At 33.5% G+C, this 19,948-nt stretch overlaps 1 protein-coding gene across 2 annotated transcripts in view; it reads left to right on the plus strand.

The window, feature by feature from the left end:
- The window catches only part of LOC117100263 (protein tyrosine phosphatase domain-containing protein 1-like), a 28,307-nt gene extending 9,460 nt beyond the window's left edge, over positions 1 to 18,847 (plus strand). For both annotated transcript variants that reach the window (XM_033239864.1, XM_033239863.1), the window contains exons 3-13: positions 5,350 to 5,430; positions 8,781 to 8,896; positions 9,502 to 9,602; positions 11,401 to 11,516; positions 12,840 to 12,929; positions 13,473 to 13,572; positions 14,279 to 14,881; positions 16,057 to 16,086; positions 16,655 to 16,756; positions 17,210 to 17,293; positions 18,257 to 18,847. In XM_033239864.1, coding sequence (XP_033095755.1) covers positions 5,350 to 5,430; positions 8,781 to 8,896; positions 9,502 to 9,602; positions 11,401 to 11,516; positions 12,840 to 12,929; positions 13,473 to 13,572; positions 14,279 to 14,881; positions 16,057 to 16,086; positions 16,655 to 16,756; positions 17,210 to 17,293; positions 18,257 to 18,706 — 1,873 coding nt within the window. In that variant the 3' untranslated portion in view covers positions 18,707 to 18,847. The remainder of the gene's footprint in view (positions 1 to 5,349; positions 5,431 to 8,780; positions 8,897 to 9,501; positions 9,603 to 11,400; positions 11,517 to 12,839; positions 12,930 to 13,472; positions 13,573 to 14,278; positions 14,882 to 16,056; positions 16,087 to 16,654; positions 16,757 to 17,209; positions 17,294 to 18,256) is intronic.
- The last annotated feature ends 1,101 nt before the right edge of the window (positions 18,848 to 19,948 follow it).

A 19,948-nucleotide genomic window follows, 5' to 3' on the forward strand; every position in this document is an offset into this window, starting at 1 on the left:
ATTTGTTAATCCATTTGATACTTGGAAAAGAAGTTGAATTTTGTTGCTATCTTAGTGGGTAGCATATTTTGGTAGCGGAAATACACGTCATTCTGATACTACATTTGGTAGCGGAATCACGTTTTTAAAACCTTTATTTCTAAAAATATTTAAAAAAAATTATTTAAAGCCTATTATTTTCTGATACATCTATCAGTAGTCTTATTATCACCTGTACTTTCATTTTTGAAAAATCAATACTTTTGGATAAATTTTAAAAAAATCACTTTTTAGGTAGCGGAATCACATAAATTAACCAAATTAAAAAAAAAAAAATTTTTTTAATTATTATTTAAAAATTATAATTTTCACCTTTAAAAATGATGATAGTACCTATTCTTTTGTAAAATAACATGAATTTAGAATTTTCCAACATATACATTCTGCATAATAATTGCATTTAAGTAAGCTATTTTTTACTATACATTATTTTAAAATTTAAAAGTACTATGTATTTGGATCATTTTTTTCACATTTTACCATTGAAATACCAAAATATTGATTTTAGATCTTAATTCTATATAAAATAAGCTTTAGTTTGATACCAAACTTGATGGGATTTGATAAGTATGAAAAATTACAAAAAATCACTCTGCACTATGGAATTACCCTTTTGTAAAGTGTGCATTGAATGGATTTTGGAACAATTTCACTAGATTTCTTAAGATAAAAAGGGCCTGGTAATATTTTATTTTTAACATGTTCAATTTGTTTTGTCCATGAAAGATGCTCATCAATTACAATACCTAAATGTTTACATTGATGAACTCTTTTTAAGTGTGTACCTTCAATTTTCAAATTTAACTTTTTTTTTATCAATTTTTGGTGTGTTCCAATTACCATGAATTCTGTTTTATTGATATTTAAGTTTAATTTGTTACAATACAACCAGTTTGCAATGTTGTCGAGATCAATATTAATTTTGTCAGACACAATTCTTTCACATTATCAGATGCTAAATACAGAGCAGTATCATCCGCATACATGCTAATTTTTACATTTTGTACAATTTTAGAAAGATCATTAATATACAGTAAAAATAACAAAGGCCCTAGGATTGACCCCTGGGGTACTCCACAAACACTATTATCTTAATACTGGATGAGACGTTATTCACATTAGTAATTTGGATATGGTTTCTTAAGTAGCTTTTAAACCAACTTATGACATTTTTGTCAAGACAAAATGTTCTAGCTTTTCAATTCAAATTTTGTATCGATCGTATCGAAAGCTCTTTTAAGATCAATCATTATAAGTCCAACATATTTTCTTGAATCAATGGCCTCTATCCAATCCTCTGTAATATTAATTAATGCTGAAGCAGTAGAAAAGTTTGGCCTAAATCCAGACTGGTTTTCATAAATCAACTTTTCTTTTCTTTTTCTAAATAAGAGTATAACTGATCAAATACACTTCTTTCTAACAGCTTGGATATAACAGGCAAAATAGATATAGGTCTGTAGTTACATGGGTCAGTGTGATCACCACCTTTATACACAGGACAAAGTTTTGCAATTTTCCATTTATCTGGAAAAATACATGTAGAAAGAGACATATTTATTAGATAAGTAATAGGTGGCACAAGCGAATCAATTGCAAGTTTCAGTAGGTTAGTAGGGATATCATCAATACCTGTTGCTTTTTTAGCAGACATAGATAGTATTTGTTTACGAATGTAATTTTCGTCAACAGCTTTAAAATTAAACCGAGGTTTGTTATTATTTTCTGAGAAAGAGATATTATATGGTCTACCTGCAGGAATATTTTTTGATAAATTTGGTCCAACTGTTGAGAAGTATTTAGTAAGAGATTCGGCAATTGTAATTGGGTTTGAAGTCGACCATTCTCTGTTTTTAGGCTTGTGATTCCAGATATTGCAGCCCTTTTAGGCACAATGTAGCGCAAATTTTCCCAAGTCTTTCTTGAATCTTTAGTATTTAGTTCATTTGAAAAATATTTTATCTTACATTTTTTTATCATTGTATTTACATCATTCCTGGCTTTACGAAAATTTGCCCATAAATCTGTAGAATTTGATTTGATCGCTTGTTTTTTTCATTTTATCTCTTTTTATGTCTTAACCTAATTAAATCTTCAGTGAGCCAGGGTGAGCTTTTTTGTCGAACTCTCTTTCTTCTCATTGCAGCATGCTGATTTGCAATATTTAGGAATTTTTCGTCAAAATCCGTTAGTGCAGAGTTAATATTTTCATGGATTGTTATTTCATGCCATTTAACATTTAAAAAATCAATCTTGAATGAAATTTCGTCAAAATGCTTATAGTTTCTGTTAGTTTTATTCTTATGATTTCTTTTTTCAATTTTTTCCTCTTTTCCTAATATCATTAACTAGTGAGTGATCACTCATACCTGTGTTCAGAATACAAACTATACTGTAGCAAAACTACATTTACTGTGTTTAAAGAGCAGAACTACAAGTAAACTTATATTTCAATTTTTACTTACCTTTGACAATTTTCCTGATGAGGTCCTTTGTGTTGTTTGATGTTGCTGGGAAATGTTTCAGTTTCGTTTGATTGTCTTGGGTGCTGATGCTGCTGTCTTGTATACTGAATGAACCTTTCATTGTTCTGATTACATTTATATACAATCAGATTCCTTTAATTTTTTTGTATTTTTCTTATCTTGTGAATGCAGATGGATTAAATGAAGGTTCAACAACGTTGTTATTGAATTCCAAAACCAATATTACTCTACAATATTCCGGTTTTAGATATCGTTGCGGATGTATGTCCAAATGATAAGGAACTCTGCACATTATTTCTTCCTATAAATAGGGTGTGGATCTTTGTTATCACCAGAATATATCTGACCTAGCATAAAGGTAATAATTACAATGGTGTTCTTGGATATTTGTCGGAATGAATACAAAGCTCCTGGGGGAAATTGGGCTTGGATGTTTGTTACCATTCCAATATATCTGACTGGAGCTTAAAGGTAATCAGAACAAAGGTGTTTTGGTTTTGTTTTTTTTATTTGTCCGGATAAGTACATAGCTCCTTGCCTTAAAGGTAATCAGAACTAGTGCTCATTTATTTCATTTAAACCTTTTTTTATTGTTTATTTACTATGGTCCGTGACCATTCATTATGGTAATGGTGATAGTGATGTTTATTAATGAAGATATTTGGAATTATAAACAATTTCTTTCTGGAATTAGGGTGTGGATTATTCTTGTCATCTCAACCTCCCTTAACTGTGTATAAAAATAATTAAACAAACCTTTTACCTTTACTGAGATCCATGACCAGTCAAGGTAGTGGCAGGTTCATGAAATGTCAGGAACAAAGTTACTATGAAACATACTTTAAATTAGTGTCTATGGACAGATAGTCAATGAGATGTGTAAATCATGCTACACACACCATGTGAGTAGACATACCTGCAGACACCATGTCAACCATACACGCACACCATGTGAGTCAACCATACACACACACACCATGTGAACCAACTATACACACACCATGTGAGTCAACCATACACACACACACACCAAGTGAGTCAACCATACCTATACACACCATGTGAGTCAACCATACACACTCACAAACATGTGAGTCAATCATTCCTACACACACCATGTGAGTCAACTACTGTATACCTACACACACCATGTGAGTAACCATGTACCAGCACATGCATGCGAATCAGCCATGCTGTACCAGCACACACCATGTGATTCAACCATACACACTCACTCATCATGTGAGTAATCAGAACTCCATACACTATACACACCATGGTGAGTCAGCCATACCTGCACACACCATGCAAGTTGAATGACTGAGCAGTTAGGCAGAGGCGCTGCAACATACAGCCATAATATCGGTGCTGGTTCGAACAAACCATAAGCCTAGTGTAAACAATGTGGCTCATGTGCACTGTAAAGATGAGTAGGGGGCTACCCCCATGTACTAGTCCATTCAACCCCTATTGTGGACAGACAAGAGTAGCTAGTACCAAAGATCTTATAAACACAAGATAGCGTTCTCCGCGATTTACGCGTGCAAATTCTGTAATAAGGCATGAATGGCGCCCTCTTGCTAAATTGGAAACTTTTGACCCTTGACCGCTCTGACCATACCTACACCAATCCTGTGAACAGCAGAACAGGAACCATCTCAGATCCATGGCAACAGATAGGACGCCCTCTTCCAAAACTGATTACTTTTTCTCTTTGGTATAATAGCGCATGAACGGCGCCCTCTTGCTAAATTGGAAACTTTTGAACCTTGACCGACGTTTCTATTTGTTACGCGTAAATCGCGGAGAACGCTATCTTGTGTTTATAAGATCTTTGCTAGTACTGGTTGACATGTAGAGACCCTTAGAGAAGCAAGTTACTTTAATGCTGCGTTCATTAGTACTTGTGAAGGCGGTGTTTCCCAATTCCTTGATTTGCACAAGTAGTCCTGAAAAATTGCGAATGTAACACAAACGAGCAGATATATTTATTGCAGTTAGTTTAGGTAATATTATTTCTGATTTCTTTTTTTTTTTGCAACCTCATGATTTGCACTGTATAACCACCTCATGATTTGCACTGTATAACCATGGAGGTATCCATTTTAGTGTTCGTCAAATGAATGCACTTTCTCATGTTTTCGCATGTTACAAGTTCTAATGAACGCAGCATTAGAACGGGTGGCACCAGGATTTGCCCAATGGGGGGTCGAGGTCCCCGACGAAAGCAATGTGGGTGTGGTCGAGCTTTGATTAAAATGTTTCGAAAGAGGTCCAGTGGGTGAAGTCCCTGAAAATTTTAACTTTAGGGGTTTCAAAGGCTTATTTAATCGATTTAAGAGTCTACTAATATCTAGAAAATACATATAATTTTTCTTTCTCCCCGACGACAGGGTTTCCAAGCCTGCTTACCTAACCTGTGAGGTGACAGGGTTTTTTTTTTTGTTTTTTTTTTGCTTTTGCTTTCGGCTTCTATATCTTCTTTTTTTGGCCTGTTCTTTCATCCTTTTGTATTTTGCCGAATAGAAAATTAAAATAAATACCCAGTGCTTAATAGGCTTTAATGGAATTTCTTCTAGTAGAATTAATGTAGCCTATCACATAAAGAACTTTTAACATTGACTGTTAATATAGCTTTACATGGAGAAGAATAAAAAGAGCAAATATTCTAATTTGAAGAAGTTTTTTTCCTAGTTTTTCATGAGTAATATTCATAGTAAATTGTAATGGCTGCATACTATACTATGTTTTACTGAAGGCTTTTATCCTTTAATGAAAGCTTGTTTCAAGACCTTTGATTAAAACATTGTGGTGTTTTTTGTAGGGTAACAGATGATGTTTTAGCAACCTCAAGACCATCCACAGATGCAATTGAAAAATTTGACATTATCCACCAGTTTCAAAAGTAAGTAGACATAGAAATAATATAAAGAAACGCTAAATAAAATAATAATAATAATAATAATAAATATTAATAATAATAATAATAATAATAATATGCGCCAAGTCAGACTTAAGGGGAATATCTTTTGTGTTATTTTCCCCTTAACGTCGTTTTCTTAATTGTTCTCTAATTTCTCCATTGATGAAATTACTGTCACATTAAACATTACTGTCACATTAAAAAATACTACTCTATAAAATTAGTGTAGAAAATTTACACTACTGTAATGTTTGAGGTTTTTGTGTCATTTTATAAAGAATTTATGTAGTTTGATTGGTTTGTTATTCAAAGCTTAAAAATGCTATCAGTCAAAATAAAGAAAATGCCTCAAAAATTTTAAAAACAAATTTTTTTGAATAGGTCATTTTAAAGAATCGAATCAAATTATTAGCGTCCACCAAGAAGTGATCGAAAAAATATTATTTTTTACTGATTTACAAACATTTTACTACAAAAATCCTTAAATTGGCTGGTAATCAACTTAAGGGTTTTGTAGTAGAATATCTGTAAATCGGTGAAAGCTAATTTTTTCGATCTGTTTCTTGGTGGAAGCTAGTAATTTATTTGATTTTTTTAAAAGAACTATTCACAATTTTATTTGAATTTTTGAGGTATTTTCCTCCCTTCTGATTAATAGTACATCTTAATATAACAATTATAAACATATTTATATATATCACAATTTCCTATTTCAATTATACAAGGTTGTAGGTCATATCTGAATAGTTGTGTATGTTTCAGTACAGGAACAACATAACCTGCTTTGAATGCTACCGATGTACTCAGCTGTAGGAGTTAATGATGGTCATATCAAGATATGACCTTATATGGGTATATTTGTATTGAAAGTAGAAACAAAAATATATTTTTTTGTTTTATTAAAATTAACTTTACAATTAATATGAATCAAAGATTTCAAGATTTTAATATTCATACAGATAATAATGCACAAAAAATAACTACACCAACATGGCTTCTGCAGATAATGTGGTATAGATCACCTGAAGAAGCCAAGGTAATTAAGTAGTAAAAGCTTGTGGAATAGATATTATATTAAAGTCATAATATTCCTGCATAATTATTTATTTTATCATAAAAGCATGTTAAAGGTACTTGTTCAGTAATGTCAGGCATGAGCGAACACCCGGGACAAGTGTTATTCACGGTCAGACAACAAGAATTTTAGGGACCACTTGTCTGTGGACAAGCACTTTTAGAATAGGCTACTTAACCAAGTAATGCGTAATGATTTCACAGTATTTATAAAAAGTCCGACTCTTGACAATACGCAGCATATTTTATTAACAGATTGTCAGCGCACAAAGAGATACCAAATATAAAAAAAACCGACTAGGCCTAGGCCATGGTTACACACCGCACTGCATGAATCAACTTTGAGTCGCCAACACTCCCGCGATTTATGGACGGTTCAAAAGAAAAAATGTAGGCCTATTTTAAACTATTTTCTGCAGTAAAGATTGAAAATGAATTCTTAATTGTTAAATGTTAACCAGATCTGTCGTAAGACCCACAGCAGGCATATATATTTTCACACGATATCATACCCGTTAGTTATCAGCTGTCTAGGCCTGCTGCACACGGTCTGTTTACAATATAAATTCGCGCTGGTCTAGTCTATAAATACCAGACATATTTAAAGACTTTGGGCACACAGCCATTAGTTGAGTTGGACGGCATGACATGTCTGGACTTCAAGACTAGTAATTATTTTCGAGTACGAATATGAACAGCAGCCATTAGGCCGACTTCAAACAATTCGTTTGCGCGTGTGGGGAAGGCAATCTGGACAGCCTAAGAAAGGGTAGTGAAATTGGGATTTAAAGTTGTTAAAGTAATTTAAAAACCATTCACTTCTAAGTAATGGAGATAATATAAAATCCAAATATTGTAAAACTAGAAACATTTTCCGTCTTAAAAATTTCGCCGTCTCGGAGACTTTTCTTTCGTTGAGAGGTAAGCCCTTTTATTTATTTTGCAATAAATAAAATCAGGATGTGTGAGGCTGTAAAATATTCCCAGCGTAAAATATTGGGCCCAGAAATCCGCCACCACAATTCAAAAATATAAGCCGATTTCCACGGATATATTTTTTGCAGAAAATTGAGGCCTTCATAGGAACACAAGTATATACGATTCTGCGCATCTATTTTTCTAGGGGTTTTCCCGTGCAATTTGAATTTTGTTTGTATCCTCCACAAAAAGAAACACATTTTGAAGTTAGTATTCATCAAGATACTGCAAACTGGTACAAAAATACGATATGGCCACCCCTTCTCTAAATAGCGTCATAAAACACAGTCCTGTCAGTCTGTGGCTGAGAACTCAAGTATCGTGGGAATCAACCATGCCTGAGAAATTTTGGCTTTTAAACACGCAATAAGAAAACGATCAACACACTCCTACATACATAGAATATTATTAATAATTTTTTTTTTAATTTGAATACCTCTATATCATACATTATTGAAATTTTATAAAATTAAAAAAAGAATTATAATTGGATTAAAAAAAACATTTTTGCGTGATCAATGCCGTATGCATGTAGGCCTATTAATGTTAGTAGGGCCATAGCAAAAAAACTTACTTTTGTGTTATTTTTTATGATTATTGCGCAATAATATTGGGACAAATACAATTGTCTTTTTTGAAAGGTACTTGTCCGGGGATAAGTGAAAAACTATGAAATTCCCTCATGACTGAATGTATTGATCATCTTATTCTTACAATATGTTAGCTTTTCCTCGTACAGTACAATACATTGAATTGTCAAACTTGATTATTGCATTAGTATTAAATACCAATACAAGTACAGGTCTACTTAAAAATATCGCAGCATGCTCATCTTATTCATACAATGTGTTAGCTTTTCCTCGTACTGTAGAGTACATTGAATTGTCAAACTTGATTAATGCATTAGTATTAAACACCAATACAAGTACTGTACAGGTCTACTTAAAAATGCATGCTGGTGCAAACAGTGGTACCATTTAGCAAAGGTATACAATATTGTGTTTAATAGTGTATTTTACCAACAGCAATTTTAAAACCTAAAAATTCTTTGTTAAAACAGATGTGATAATTATAAATGGAATTGTATTTATCCAAATTTGTTATATTATACATGCTTAAAGGACTTGTTTCAGACATTTTTTCCATTGTATTTTGTATTTCATATTCTTGCGTATGTGGACATGTTTTGCCTGAAGAAATATTTTAGTATTGGATTTAGCCCTCTAGTTCACTGTAAAATTTTACAATGTGGTGATATTGAAAATGTTGTTTTTTCAAAGGGCTGGAATCAAATCAATTGTAAACTTACAGACAGCCGGTGAGCATGCGAGCTGTGGGAATCCACTCGAGCCGTCTGGGTTTTCCTACGAGCCAGATGCCTTCATGAAAGAAGACAGTAAGTTGTCTTGCAATGCAAGTGTAATAAAATACAGTGCACCCTCTAATTCCGAGACCTTAATTTGAGACCCCCTTTTCAAAGAATCAAATATTAACAATTTTCAATTTATTATCACTATAACCTTACTTGCTGTAGAGGCCAAACTCATGACCACCCCAAACTTTCAGGTCCCAGAAGTGGTCTCAAATTGGAAGGCGAACTGTAATCGCCCACTAAATGTTCAATAGAGTACAGACTTTAATGTGCCCTCCTTTTTGAATATTCAAACCCCTAAAAGAACTCTTCAAATTTGGTAAGCAATCATCACATGGGTTAAGTAAGTATTCTTATTATGCAAGTGTAATGCGAAATATGAATTCACTATTTAATAGACCACCCAGTTTGAATACGGTCTCCAGTTCGAATAAGCACCCCTAAAAGAGCCCTAGAAAATTTTGTAAGTGATAATCACATGGGTTCAGTAAGCACATTGTCTATTCAGTGAGTACTTACCTGGATCAACCCGTATGTATATCTATGTATTTATCTTCAATCATGTACCACCAACATAACTTCTGATTTGTGTAATTTGGTACTGTATATTCTAATCACATTGTCTTTAGTATTTTTCTATAACTTTGGCTGGGACGACTATGGTGTGCGTGCATTGCCCTCCATCTTGGATATGGTCAAGGTGATGGACTTTGCTGTCCAAGAAGGAAAGGTTAGATCTTTACCTGTCTTCATTCCTCATTACCAATTGTAGTATTTAAATTCATTGTGGGACAAGGGCTTAGCCAGCGAGCCATCCGGCCATCTTTTGGACGGCCAACAATTATTTAGGACGACCATTTTTACCGTGACGGCTTGGACGGTGTGGCCTACTAAGCTCCGCCTAGCCTAGTTAAATTCATTGTGGGATCAGTTTACTTTATGAAGCAGGAAATTCAAGGTGATCTCCCAATTGCAATGTACATTCCTGTACCCCTGCCTTAGCCGCTCCACCATTAAAACTTGCCTTATCGTTGCATACAAAACCATCACTTTTCAACGTGAAAAATTCTCTGCTCTTTGGTAGTATTTCTATTCATACATGGTGTTATGCATAGATAAATTTCAATAGACCGAATTAGTCACCAAAGATGACGTCATCGCGATTTCGCAGAGTGGGTATGAATTGTAAACATTTGCAAAAGAGCTATGCTAATGCATTGAGCGGAGTCGAAGGTGGTGTATATTAAACCGTCTAAAATGTAATGAAGTTAGCATAGAAGATACTTTTTTATAACAACGTATACATTTTGAATAATTCATAAATTCATGAGACAAGGTTGATTTGATTTAAATTTCCATTCAGACTGAAAATATGAAGAGTTTTGAGAGGCCTTCTAGAGGGCCTAGGCCAATAGCTCATGGGACTTGCCATAGGTCATTTTTTTGCAATTTGTGTATGAAACATTTAAACTATTGGACAAACTTAAATTGCTAAATTGTAGAATAAGATGTTTCTTTTGACTACAATGGCCAATGAGTCAGAAGAACATTGTTTGTATGACTAGTCTAGGGCTAAGCCCGTGTTCACACTACGAGGCTATGCAAACAAGTTTCCATCTGTTTATTTCACTCCACTTCAAATCTAAAGGGTCAAAAGGCTGGCGTTTATTATAGAAATATTTAGCAAGTCTTTTCGATAAGTTATTTTATGATAAAATGTGCAAATAAATAAGTTTGAGGAGTTTAAAAACTCTCGAAAATTTACTCGAGCGGAGGCTTGTTATTGTGTGAAAAACTACCACCTAGCAGTTTGTTTTAATGTTATACCCACTATAATAGCTTTGGTTTGGTGACTAATTTGGTCTGATAAAGTACTAATTTTTGTGTCTATGCCCCTCGTGGGCAAAGACACTATGTTGTCATGTACCTTATTACTGTACAAAAGTCATTAAAAAATACAACACCACACATTTTCTGATAACCGAATCCCATGTGGATACTTTATTAGTAAACATAATACAGTAAGACAGTATAGGGCATAGACACATGCTATCGCTGGGAGCCTATTTTTGTACTTTAGTCGCCCTGGTTTTATAGTGACAACCAATGAAATTTTTTCCAGCATTTTCTACCCTCCATGAGCAATTAATACATCTCCCTGGTGTCCTTAAATTAAATACCTTACATCAAAATCATCATCATGGTATACAGTCATTAGTATCATTTCAATTATCATTCAAATAGCTTGAAAGTATCGGTGTTATCATACATAATTATTATGTGTCTTCTTATCTTTCTCATACATAGTGAAATCACAGTTGATATGGATGCTATTTTTACAACACGATGTCTATTTTGCAAAATACAATAGCGCCCCCTAAATACTCTTTAGTGTTTGTAGGTGGCAGTGCACAGCCATGCTAGTCTGGGGGACTGCTGCTTTTACTGCTTATCGCAAAATACAATAGCACCCCCTATATTTTTGTATACTCTCTAATTCTAAGGTGAATGCCCTTTGTTGTTTGTAGGTGGCAGTGCATTGTCATGCTGGTCTGGGGAGGACTGGTGTTCTTATTGCATGTTATTTGATCTTCAATCGACGGATGGATGCAGACCACGCCATTCATTATGTACGAGAAAAAAGGTGATTCTTTGTGAATATATATCGTCACTCATGGTTGCATCTGAAACAGCATTTTTACCTCCAATTTATAGCGAATGAATATCAATCAAAATTTAATTACTGTTTATGAAATACAATTACAAGTTTTATAAAGAATTATTATTAGTATTGTTTTAATTATATTAATTTAGTGCTGCAATAAAAACCTATTAATATCTGTAGTATATTATTTACTATTTTTTGCATTATATAAATTAATGTAGTACAGTTTTTCCAATGCAGTTTATTCCAGATTATAGTGTTGCATATTTGTCTCCTTGTTGTAAGTATTCCGAGTAGACAATACACGTATTAGCATGCCTAAAGCTAATAAATTTTTGTATACATTTGCATTTTTGATTTATTATTCTTATAATTCAAGAGAGGGTTATGATGTTGCTTAGCAACTTGAGGTAATATTATTTATTGCAATACATAGAGCCTAGCACAGGATTTCATTATACCACTGTGAAAGATATATGAACTTAACATTGTCAATTTACTACTAATTTATAGCATAAAAGCTTTAACTCAATGCTTAACTCCAGTGATGTTGAGTTATAATGATGATCATTATAATATCATCAAACAAAATGATGTTATTTTGTTAAAATTATGGTGATACTAATTGTATTTTAATAAAAAAAGAAAGAAAAACTATATGTGACCTACTGTACAACTTTGAATAGAAGCCCCATGTGTTTAATCTCGAGAAGAAGCTCATCTCAAAAAGAAGCCCCCTCTTCAGTTTGCAAAAGTAATCTTGAAAAGAAGCCCATGGGCTTTTAATCAAGATAATATGCTTTTGAGATAGTACTTTACATTCAGACTGAATGTTATCTTTGATTATTATCATAGCGTGTTAATATCAATATTGTTTTATTGTATTAGCATGCTTAGATATTAAAGAGAATTTCGAATTTCATAGTTGACAAAATGTCGTATAGTAGAATTCCAAAATTTACAGCATTCATTTTGAAAAGAAGCCCCCCTCCCCCTTTTAAGTTTGCAAAAGTGATCTTGAAAAGAAGCCCATCTTGAAAAGAGGCCCATCTCAAAAGGAAGCCCATCCAAGAGTCTTAAAAAAAGAAAAAAATAACCCCAGGGCTTCTATTCAAGGTTTTGGAGTATATTATAACCAAAAACTGGCCACATCTTGTATTAAGTTACATAAACTATTTTTGGCCAGTGAAACTTCGAAGTCCAATCCAGTGAATGGGTGTTATAGACTAATGTCATTTATATCTGTTTGTCACTCTCACAGTTATTCTGATATTAAAAGTTATTTTTACGTATTCTTTTTAGATGCGGTGCAATACAGACAAAGGGACAGATGGAGTGTTGCCAGCAGTTTGCGCAATTCCTTATCCCCTTAAGGGTTGTGTTTTCCTCCTGGTGAGTCACCAATATAACTCATCCTTAACTAGAAGCAACAGTGCCTCATGCTATCACGTTAGCACTTGTTAATGTTCAGAACTAGGACTTCATTTCCCAATAGTATGAAGCACTATCAAAAAATATAAAGTAATTTTATCGCATGATTTCATTAATAATTAGTCACATTTCTAAGGATATGAATTTGTTCCTATTTAACTTATGTAAGCTGAACATTAGATAAAGTTATCATGCACAAATTTAAACTAAATATCATATTTTTTCAAATGTGCATAATAATTTTGGGAAAATGGTTCGTAATTCGGACTGTGGAAAATGTTTTTAATATGCAAGAAGGATTTTAGAACATCACAGGTATCCTTCCCTGGTAATATGACATCTCATGTCAGCATCTTTATCCATTCAAGCACCTATTCAATTTATTGAACCACTATTACAGAATTTTGTGAACTATTAGTGCATTATTGCTTTATCTTTATGTAAAACATACAAACACCACATTTAATTTCTTGTTTTAATTAATGTCAATAATTTATTTTCAAGTGATCCGTGTGCATTTCCGTTCACACTGGCACAGTATCTGAATCGACAGCGGTACATACTCCACGGAAGTGAACAACGGAGACTCAAGTATATTCCTAAGGTGAGTCTCATGTATGTTATTTTATTTGACAAAAAAATGTGCCATGCCTAAATATGGTCGCATGATGACATCACATCATGCCCATATATAGGCACATCATGACTATATATGGGCATTTAACAGTTTTTTGTCAAAGAAAATTTGATAGTGTGGACAGAGCCGTTTGGCGCAGTGGGGACGGTTTGATTTCCCAACCTCGAGGTCTGGGTTTCAATCTTTCGCTCTTTATTTTATTTTTGTCCTTGAGCAAGACACTTTATCTACATTGCTCCTCTCTACCCAGGCGTACAAATGGGTACCTGGTGGAGTTGCCTGCTTCTGTGCTGATTACCAGCAGCAACACTTAAAGCATGTGAACTTATTGACCAGGGAAAAGAACTGCGCTTTATAACCTCAAGGAAGAGGCGCATTATAAATGCCCATACCAGTAACCAGAGCTTTATAGTTTAAAGTGAAACCAAAAGATTCTTATGAGCTTTTTAATTCATTTGTTCTTGTTTTTATTGTCACATACAACTTTCAGCCTGGTAAGAATTTTTATTGCACTATTAATTAGTAACAAAAAATAAATAAATTATTAATTTAAAGATGAGCTGTTTTTGTTTATAATATAATAATTGAATAATGTAATAATATTGGAATTTCTAACTTTGTATTTTTAGATTTTTTAAAATTATAATATTAATACTTTAAATTAAATCTATAGATTGTATCTCTCGTCTGTCAACGATTGTTACAATTAGCAGCACGCAAACCGGTGGATTCATCCAATCAGACTGTTGAAAGTTATGATGTAAAAAAATGCCATCCAAAGGCATTCAAGGAAATGAGAAAAGATTCAATCGATTCAAATGATACTGAAAAGACAAGCAGAAGTCAAGACGACAACGACGGCTTCAAAAAACGTAAAAAAGTTTCACAATTACGCAAAATGCAAAGAAAATCATCCAGCGTGGAGCACTTGGTTGAGAGCTCCTCCAAGAAAAAAAATAAACAAGGACAAAAAAATAAATTTAGCTCAAGTAGAAAACAAACTTTAAAAGATAAGAATGCAAATGACTCTGAAGATGAATATTTTAATAGGTATAGACAGTCAAAACAGAATGTGAAAACTTTAAGTACAACATCAAGATCTTCCGACATGTTGCTCCAAAGCCATTTCAGTAGAAGTCAGTATATCCTGAGTGATGCTCTAAGCCTTGAGGATGATAGCAGTGTGGATGAAGTGTTTGTTGTTGCTAAGGCATTGGCATTTGATATTGATGGTAATCTGAAAGATGGAAACTCTGAGAAAAGGTCTGCTGTAGAGGTATGTATTTGAATATACAAGCAAGTCATAAACAATAAATAAATAAATAAATACAAATAAATGTTTATGCTTTGTTTACAGCACTGTTGTGGCTCCACAAATTTGCTGACATGGAGTCCAATTGTCTAACAGAGGCGCTGAACCAAGAGACCACATAGAGTATGAGTCAGGCTCCCAGGATAAAATCCCAGTTTGGGTTTACGGGGACAGATTCTATAATTTAATATTGCACAAAATTGTCCTTTTAGACCACATCATAGGGATTGGCAATCAAAATAATATTAAATTAATATTTTTTTTCTGATGATAGGAGAAGGGGAATGCTTGTCTGACGGGTGAGGGGAAATTCCCCTGACTCCCCACTGATGCCTATACTGTTATTCTATTGGGAAAGCCAATTTAATAGCAACAACATAACCTTAATTGATCAAAGTTTAGAGAAAGCTTTCCACAGACGAGAGAGAGTGAGTGTCCAGCAGAAACTACTGACAGAAAGTGACCCTTAGGAGAAAGAAAGTTCTGAGCTATTCAGCTGAGTTTAGCTAGGGGTCAGAGGTTATTTTCCTACTTCTAGCTATCAAATATCAAAATACATCATTAAAAACTCTGCAATGTTCGCTCAAGCCCCAGGCCACACATATTTCACATGTTTACTTTGATTGCAGTGTTGTTGACCTAGTTCTAGCTGTTATTGCTATTGTGTGAAATGATAAAATGGAAAGAAGTGGTACCATTTATAAAATAGCCATCATACATTTAATTTAAATATTAAATTGCTTAAAAGTAAACAAATCTCAATGATACATGCTGCAAAATGTCATATTTTTCTTTAAATTCAGTATTTTTTATACAAATCTCCTTAATTTGTCTGCTAGAAGTTGTACAGAATAACTGCTGTATATTTAATATGCTATATCTTTAAATATTATGATCGATCCATTTATTATTTGATTTATTGATTGGTTATTGACTGGGCCTCAGTTATTGGTGATTTAGTTCACTTTTAAATGTTCATGTAATAGTATTTATTGTGCTTGTACAAATATAATATTACATTAATGGGATGATCAGTTGATTAATTAACACTGTACTACTGAAGATAAAGTGTTACCTGAAATTTAGTGAATAGTATAATAATTTGAACTAATATTTTAAATATTTTTCTGCCTTTGCAGGGATTAAAACAAAGGGTTGAGTCGCTTCAGGTAAGGCAGTTAAGCCTTGTTTCTAGTAATATGATTAACATGTACTTCTATGGGGAATTTGGGTATTTACAGACTGTGTCTGGTTTATTAACAGTTTAATACAATTATAGAACGAGGGAAAAGATAATTTTGGTATTTGTGACTGCAATAGTAATGTAAGCATAATAATAACGATGACTGTTAACATCGGGAATCAATATGGGTAGCTGTGATAGTGCTAAAAACGCTTGCTGTTGTCCAAGCATAAAGTAAATCAATCCAAAATATTAAAAATCTACTTTTTGGGGCTAAAATAATTTTAGCATAGAGGAGCCCAAATATCTTAACCATTGATTTTTGCCCTGAATCAATATGGGTAAACGATGTTGGCTATGAACTAAAAATAGTACTAGGTCTGTGTGTCAAAATGCCTGACCTCATTTCCAAATGTCACCTTTCTTGGGTACGCTACACTTCATTTTGACCTAGTTTTCAAAAAATACTAGCGTTTCTATTTACACAGTAACTTTAGGTTTAATACGTCATCTCAATGAATATTACTATATATTTTCTTATCCTTCATTTTCAGATGAATTTAAATGCACATAACAACACATGGAATATCCTAACAACTGAGGAGGACCCGTTTGTACTCAGCTGCCTAATGTGGTCATGGCTCCATCACTTAAAGGTCAGTTGTACTCCTCAATGACGTATTAAAATCAGTGAGATTTATAGATAAACTGCTAGCCACTAGATTATTTAGTTGTAATAAAAAACCAATTCCTTTCATCTTCCTTAATTTCATAGCCATCTCTTCAACTCTTCTATAGTCTTCATCAGCTTCTTAGCCCATCCTCTTCTCTACCTCTTCACCCAGCTCCTTTCTTTTGCTTTTTGCTTGTAGTCCTCATTGGCAAGTCATCTTTCTCTCTTTACTTTCTCATTCAAGCTCCTCTCCTTTCCCATCTCTCCCATCTTATTTCTTCCTCACTTTCAGTCTTCTTTCTCCTTTTGCTCCAGCTCTTTCCCATCTCCTCACCCACCACCAAAGTTCATTGTCATAAGTAAGGTATGCACATCTTTAAAAGTAAGGATTTTATCATATAAATTAGTCTTAATGTATATATGTTGACAATTTCAGGAACCAGTACTTAGTGCAAAGGATGTAGAGCACCTATGTGATAATACAGACGACCCATGGGAAGCATTAGAGAGTTTTGATAAGGTGTGTTTTCTGCATTAGTTAAGTTAATGGTATAATTTCTATAACAGTACATACTTTATATTGGATTATGTGCATGCAATCAATTCAATGTGTATTTTATTTATATACCACATACATAAACCCTAGGCATCTGATTAGTCAAAAGTGCGGGAATAAAATTACTATGGTCCATTTCGCAGATTCCTTACTACTGCGTGCATTACTACAAAACCCTAAGCCTGCTAGGATGCGCTTACTGCGTAGAAGAAATTCAAACTCTAGGCCTGGTATGGGGTTATGCCAAGTAGGAGTTTGTTGTAACTTTTATTAGTCTAGGCCTACAAAACCAACTTTCATCGCCATTGTTATATTATAATTAGAACACTAGAAAGAACAAGGAAAAAACTAAGTAAATGGAGATAATACTATTTCTATGTGCCTTCTTGTTTGGTTAGAGGTGCAGTAGGCCTAACTTACCTTAGACCAGGCTTTACTAGTTGTACAGTGCTAGGCGTATGACTAGGGTGTTCTAAGCCTTAGACCAGGCTTTACTAACTGCACAGTGCTAGGCTTACGACTAGGTTGTTCTATAAGCCTTAGACCATGGCTTTGCTAACTGCACAATGCTAGGCTTACGACTGGGGTGTTATAGGACCATGTGTGTGGTATATAAAACAAGTATTGCCTTTTTTTTTAGCATGATTAAAGCTATATTCCTTGGTGATGATGTTGATCTCAAGACTGTACTATGCCCCTCAACTTCATCTCAGGGAATAGTACAATCAATATCACCTTGGTTCCATGCCCCTCAAAGGAGTGAATATGTGTATATTATACCTATTGTATAAAGTAGTTATTATGTATTCATATTATGTATGTATGTATGAGTTTTGGTCTCAACAAATAGAATCTCTAATGTGTAAAATGTAAATTCCACATCTGTTGTCATTTCAAAGCATTTGCATTTTACTTCTCAATTTCTAGGGGTTAAAAAACACAATGCTCTGTATTGTCAATGTATTAGCTTGCCTTCGACCACTTAGCCAGAAACTAGAGAAGTCAGCTCTTACCAGAATTGTTTATGGACTAACTCATGCTGAAGTAATATCACATCACAAACTTTTCTACAACCAATTTACTGATGAATTCTTGGTGAATTTAGTGGGGGCGCTACAGATGGCAGCTTCTAACAAGACAAGAAATGTTCAAAAAACTGAGAAGTTTCAGCAGATGAAAATAAAGAAATTAAGAGAAAAACCTTCTCATAAGTACCACAGTGAAAGTGAGGAAGATGAAGATGAGGAAGACACCGATAATGAGGATAAACAAGAGGAGGAGGATGAAGATACTGAAGAGGAAGAAGTCAAGAAAATTTCTAAAAAGAAATTTTTGAAAAGGAATAAGTCCAAACCACCTTTGCTAGAACTTTTTTAAGTCAGTTTCTACTGCTCTGTCCACACTAACAAATTTAATATGATTGTGATTTGCCCATATATTGTTGTGAAATGACATCATCATGCCCATATATGGTTTTTGAATAGACTTTGTCATGCCCATATATGGCTGTTAAATGAATCATGCCCATATATGGTTGTAAAATGGAATCATGCCCATATATGTGGCAAAGACAAGCCAAACCAGTCACTCGTCGCAAATCGTGTTTCAGAGAAAATGGCCAAAACATGCTGGAATGTCAAATTTTTAAAAATCTATTTTATTGCACTAAACTAATCTTTACATATCTATACATCATTCTATGCTGTTATTTTCCCCATTTTCAATGTTAAAACAACACTTTTTAAGGATTTCATGATAGTTTCTGCATGAGAAATGCCTGAAATCATAAATTTTTAAGGCTGATTTCTCATATATTGTTCTTTAAACAGCTGTTTGTTTAAACGCTTGTAACTTCATAAGGAAATGTCCGATTTGAATGATTTTTTTACCATTTTATAGCTATTATTTTACTTTCTAACACTGTATTAATAACTCAAAATCGATTTTTGTGTCGAGTGACTGGTTTGGCTTGTCTTTGCCACATATGGTTGTGAAATGACATCATTATGCCCATATTTGGTCAAATTATGCAAATTTCTCACAAAAACCTGATAGTGTGGACATATCTTTGCACTAAAGACTGCATTTGCCTTGATGATAATTTGTTATTTTTAAACTTTCAGTTCAATCATCTTGAGACAATGTTAAAGAGCTACTTAGAAATACCAGACAATCATATTGTTGTTATTAATATTTTTTAACAAATGATTTGTGTTGTTTTCTAACAAAATTGTGTAACTGACAAGCACCTTGATTTTTTCTCTCTTTTGTAGTGATTTCACTACTTTTATTTCCAATAAATTACATTTTTCGATGTTAAAACATCTTAAGTTTATATAAGATTAACATACATGAGAATATTTAAAAACACACATGGTGCTCATGACAAGCACCTAGATTTTATTACTTATGATAAATGGTACCTTTTATATCAATCAGTATATTACATGCATTATTAATGTTCATCTATATTGCACCCTTTCCCTTTTTGGCCTCAAAATTCGAATGGAAAGTTAGGCCTAAATAGCAGATTTACAGGATCAACTGTTTTATTAACTTTCAGTGATACACTTACCAAAGGGCAAAGGTTACCACTGATTTACAGATCTTTTACCAGCT

The sequence above is a fragment of the Anneissia japonica genome, unplaced genomic scaffold (assembly GCF_011630105.1).
Source record: "Anneissia japonica isolate Jap-2015-1 unplaced genomic scaffold, ASM1163010v1 scaffold287986_len575832_cov185, whole genome shotgun sequence".
In the NCBI taxonomy this organism is placed as follows: domain Eukaryota; kingdom Metazoa; phylum Echinodermata; class Crinoidea; order Comatulida; family Comatulidae; genus Anneissia; species Anneissia japonica.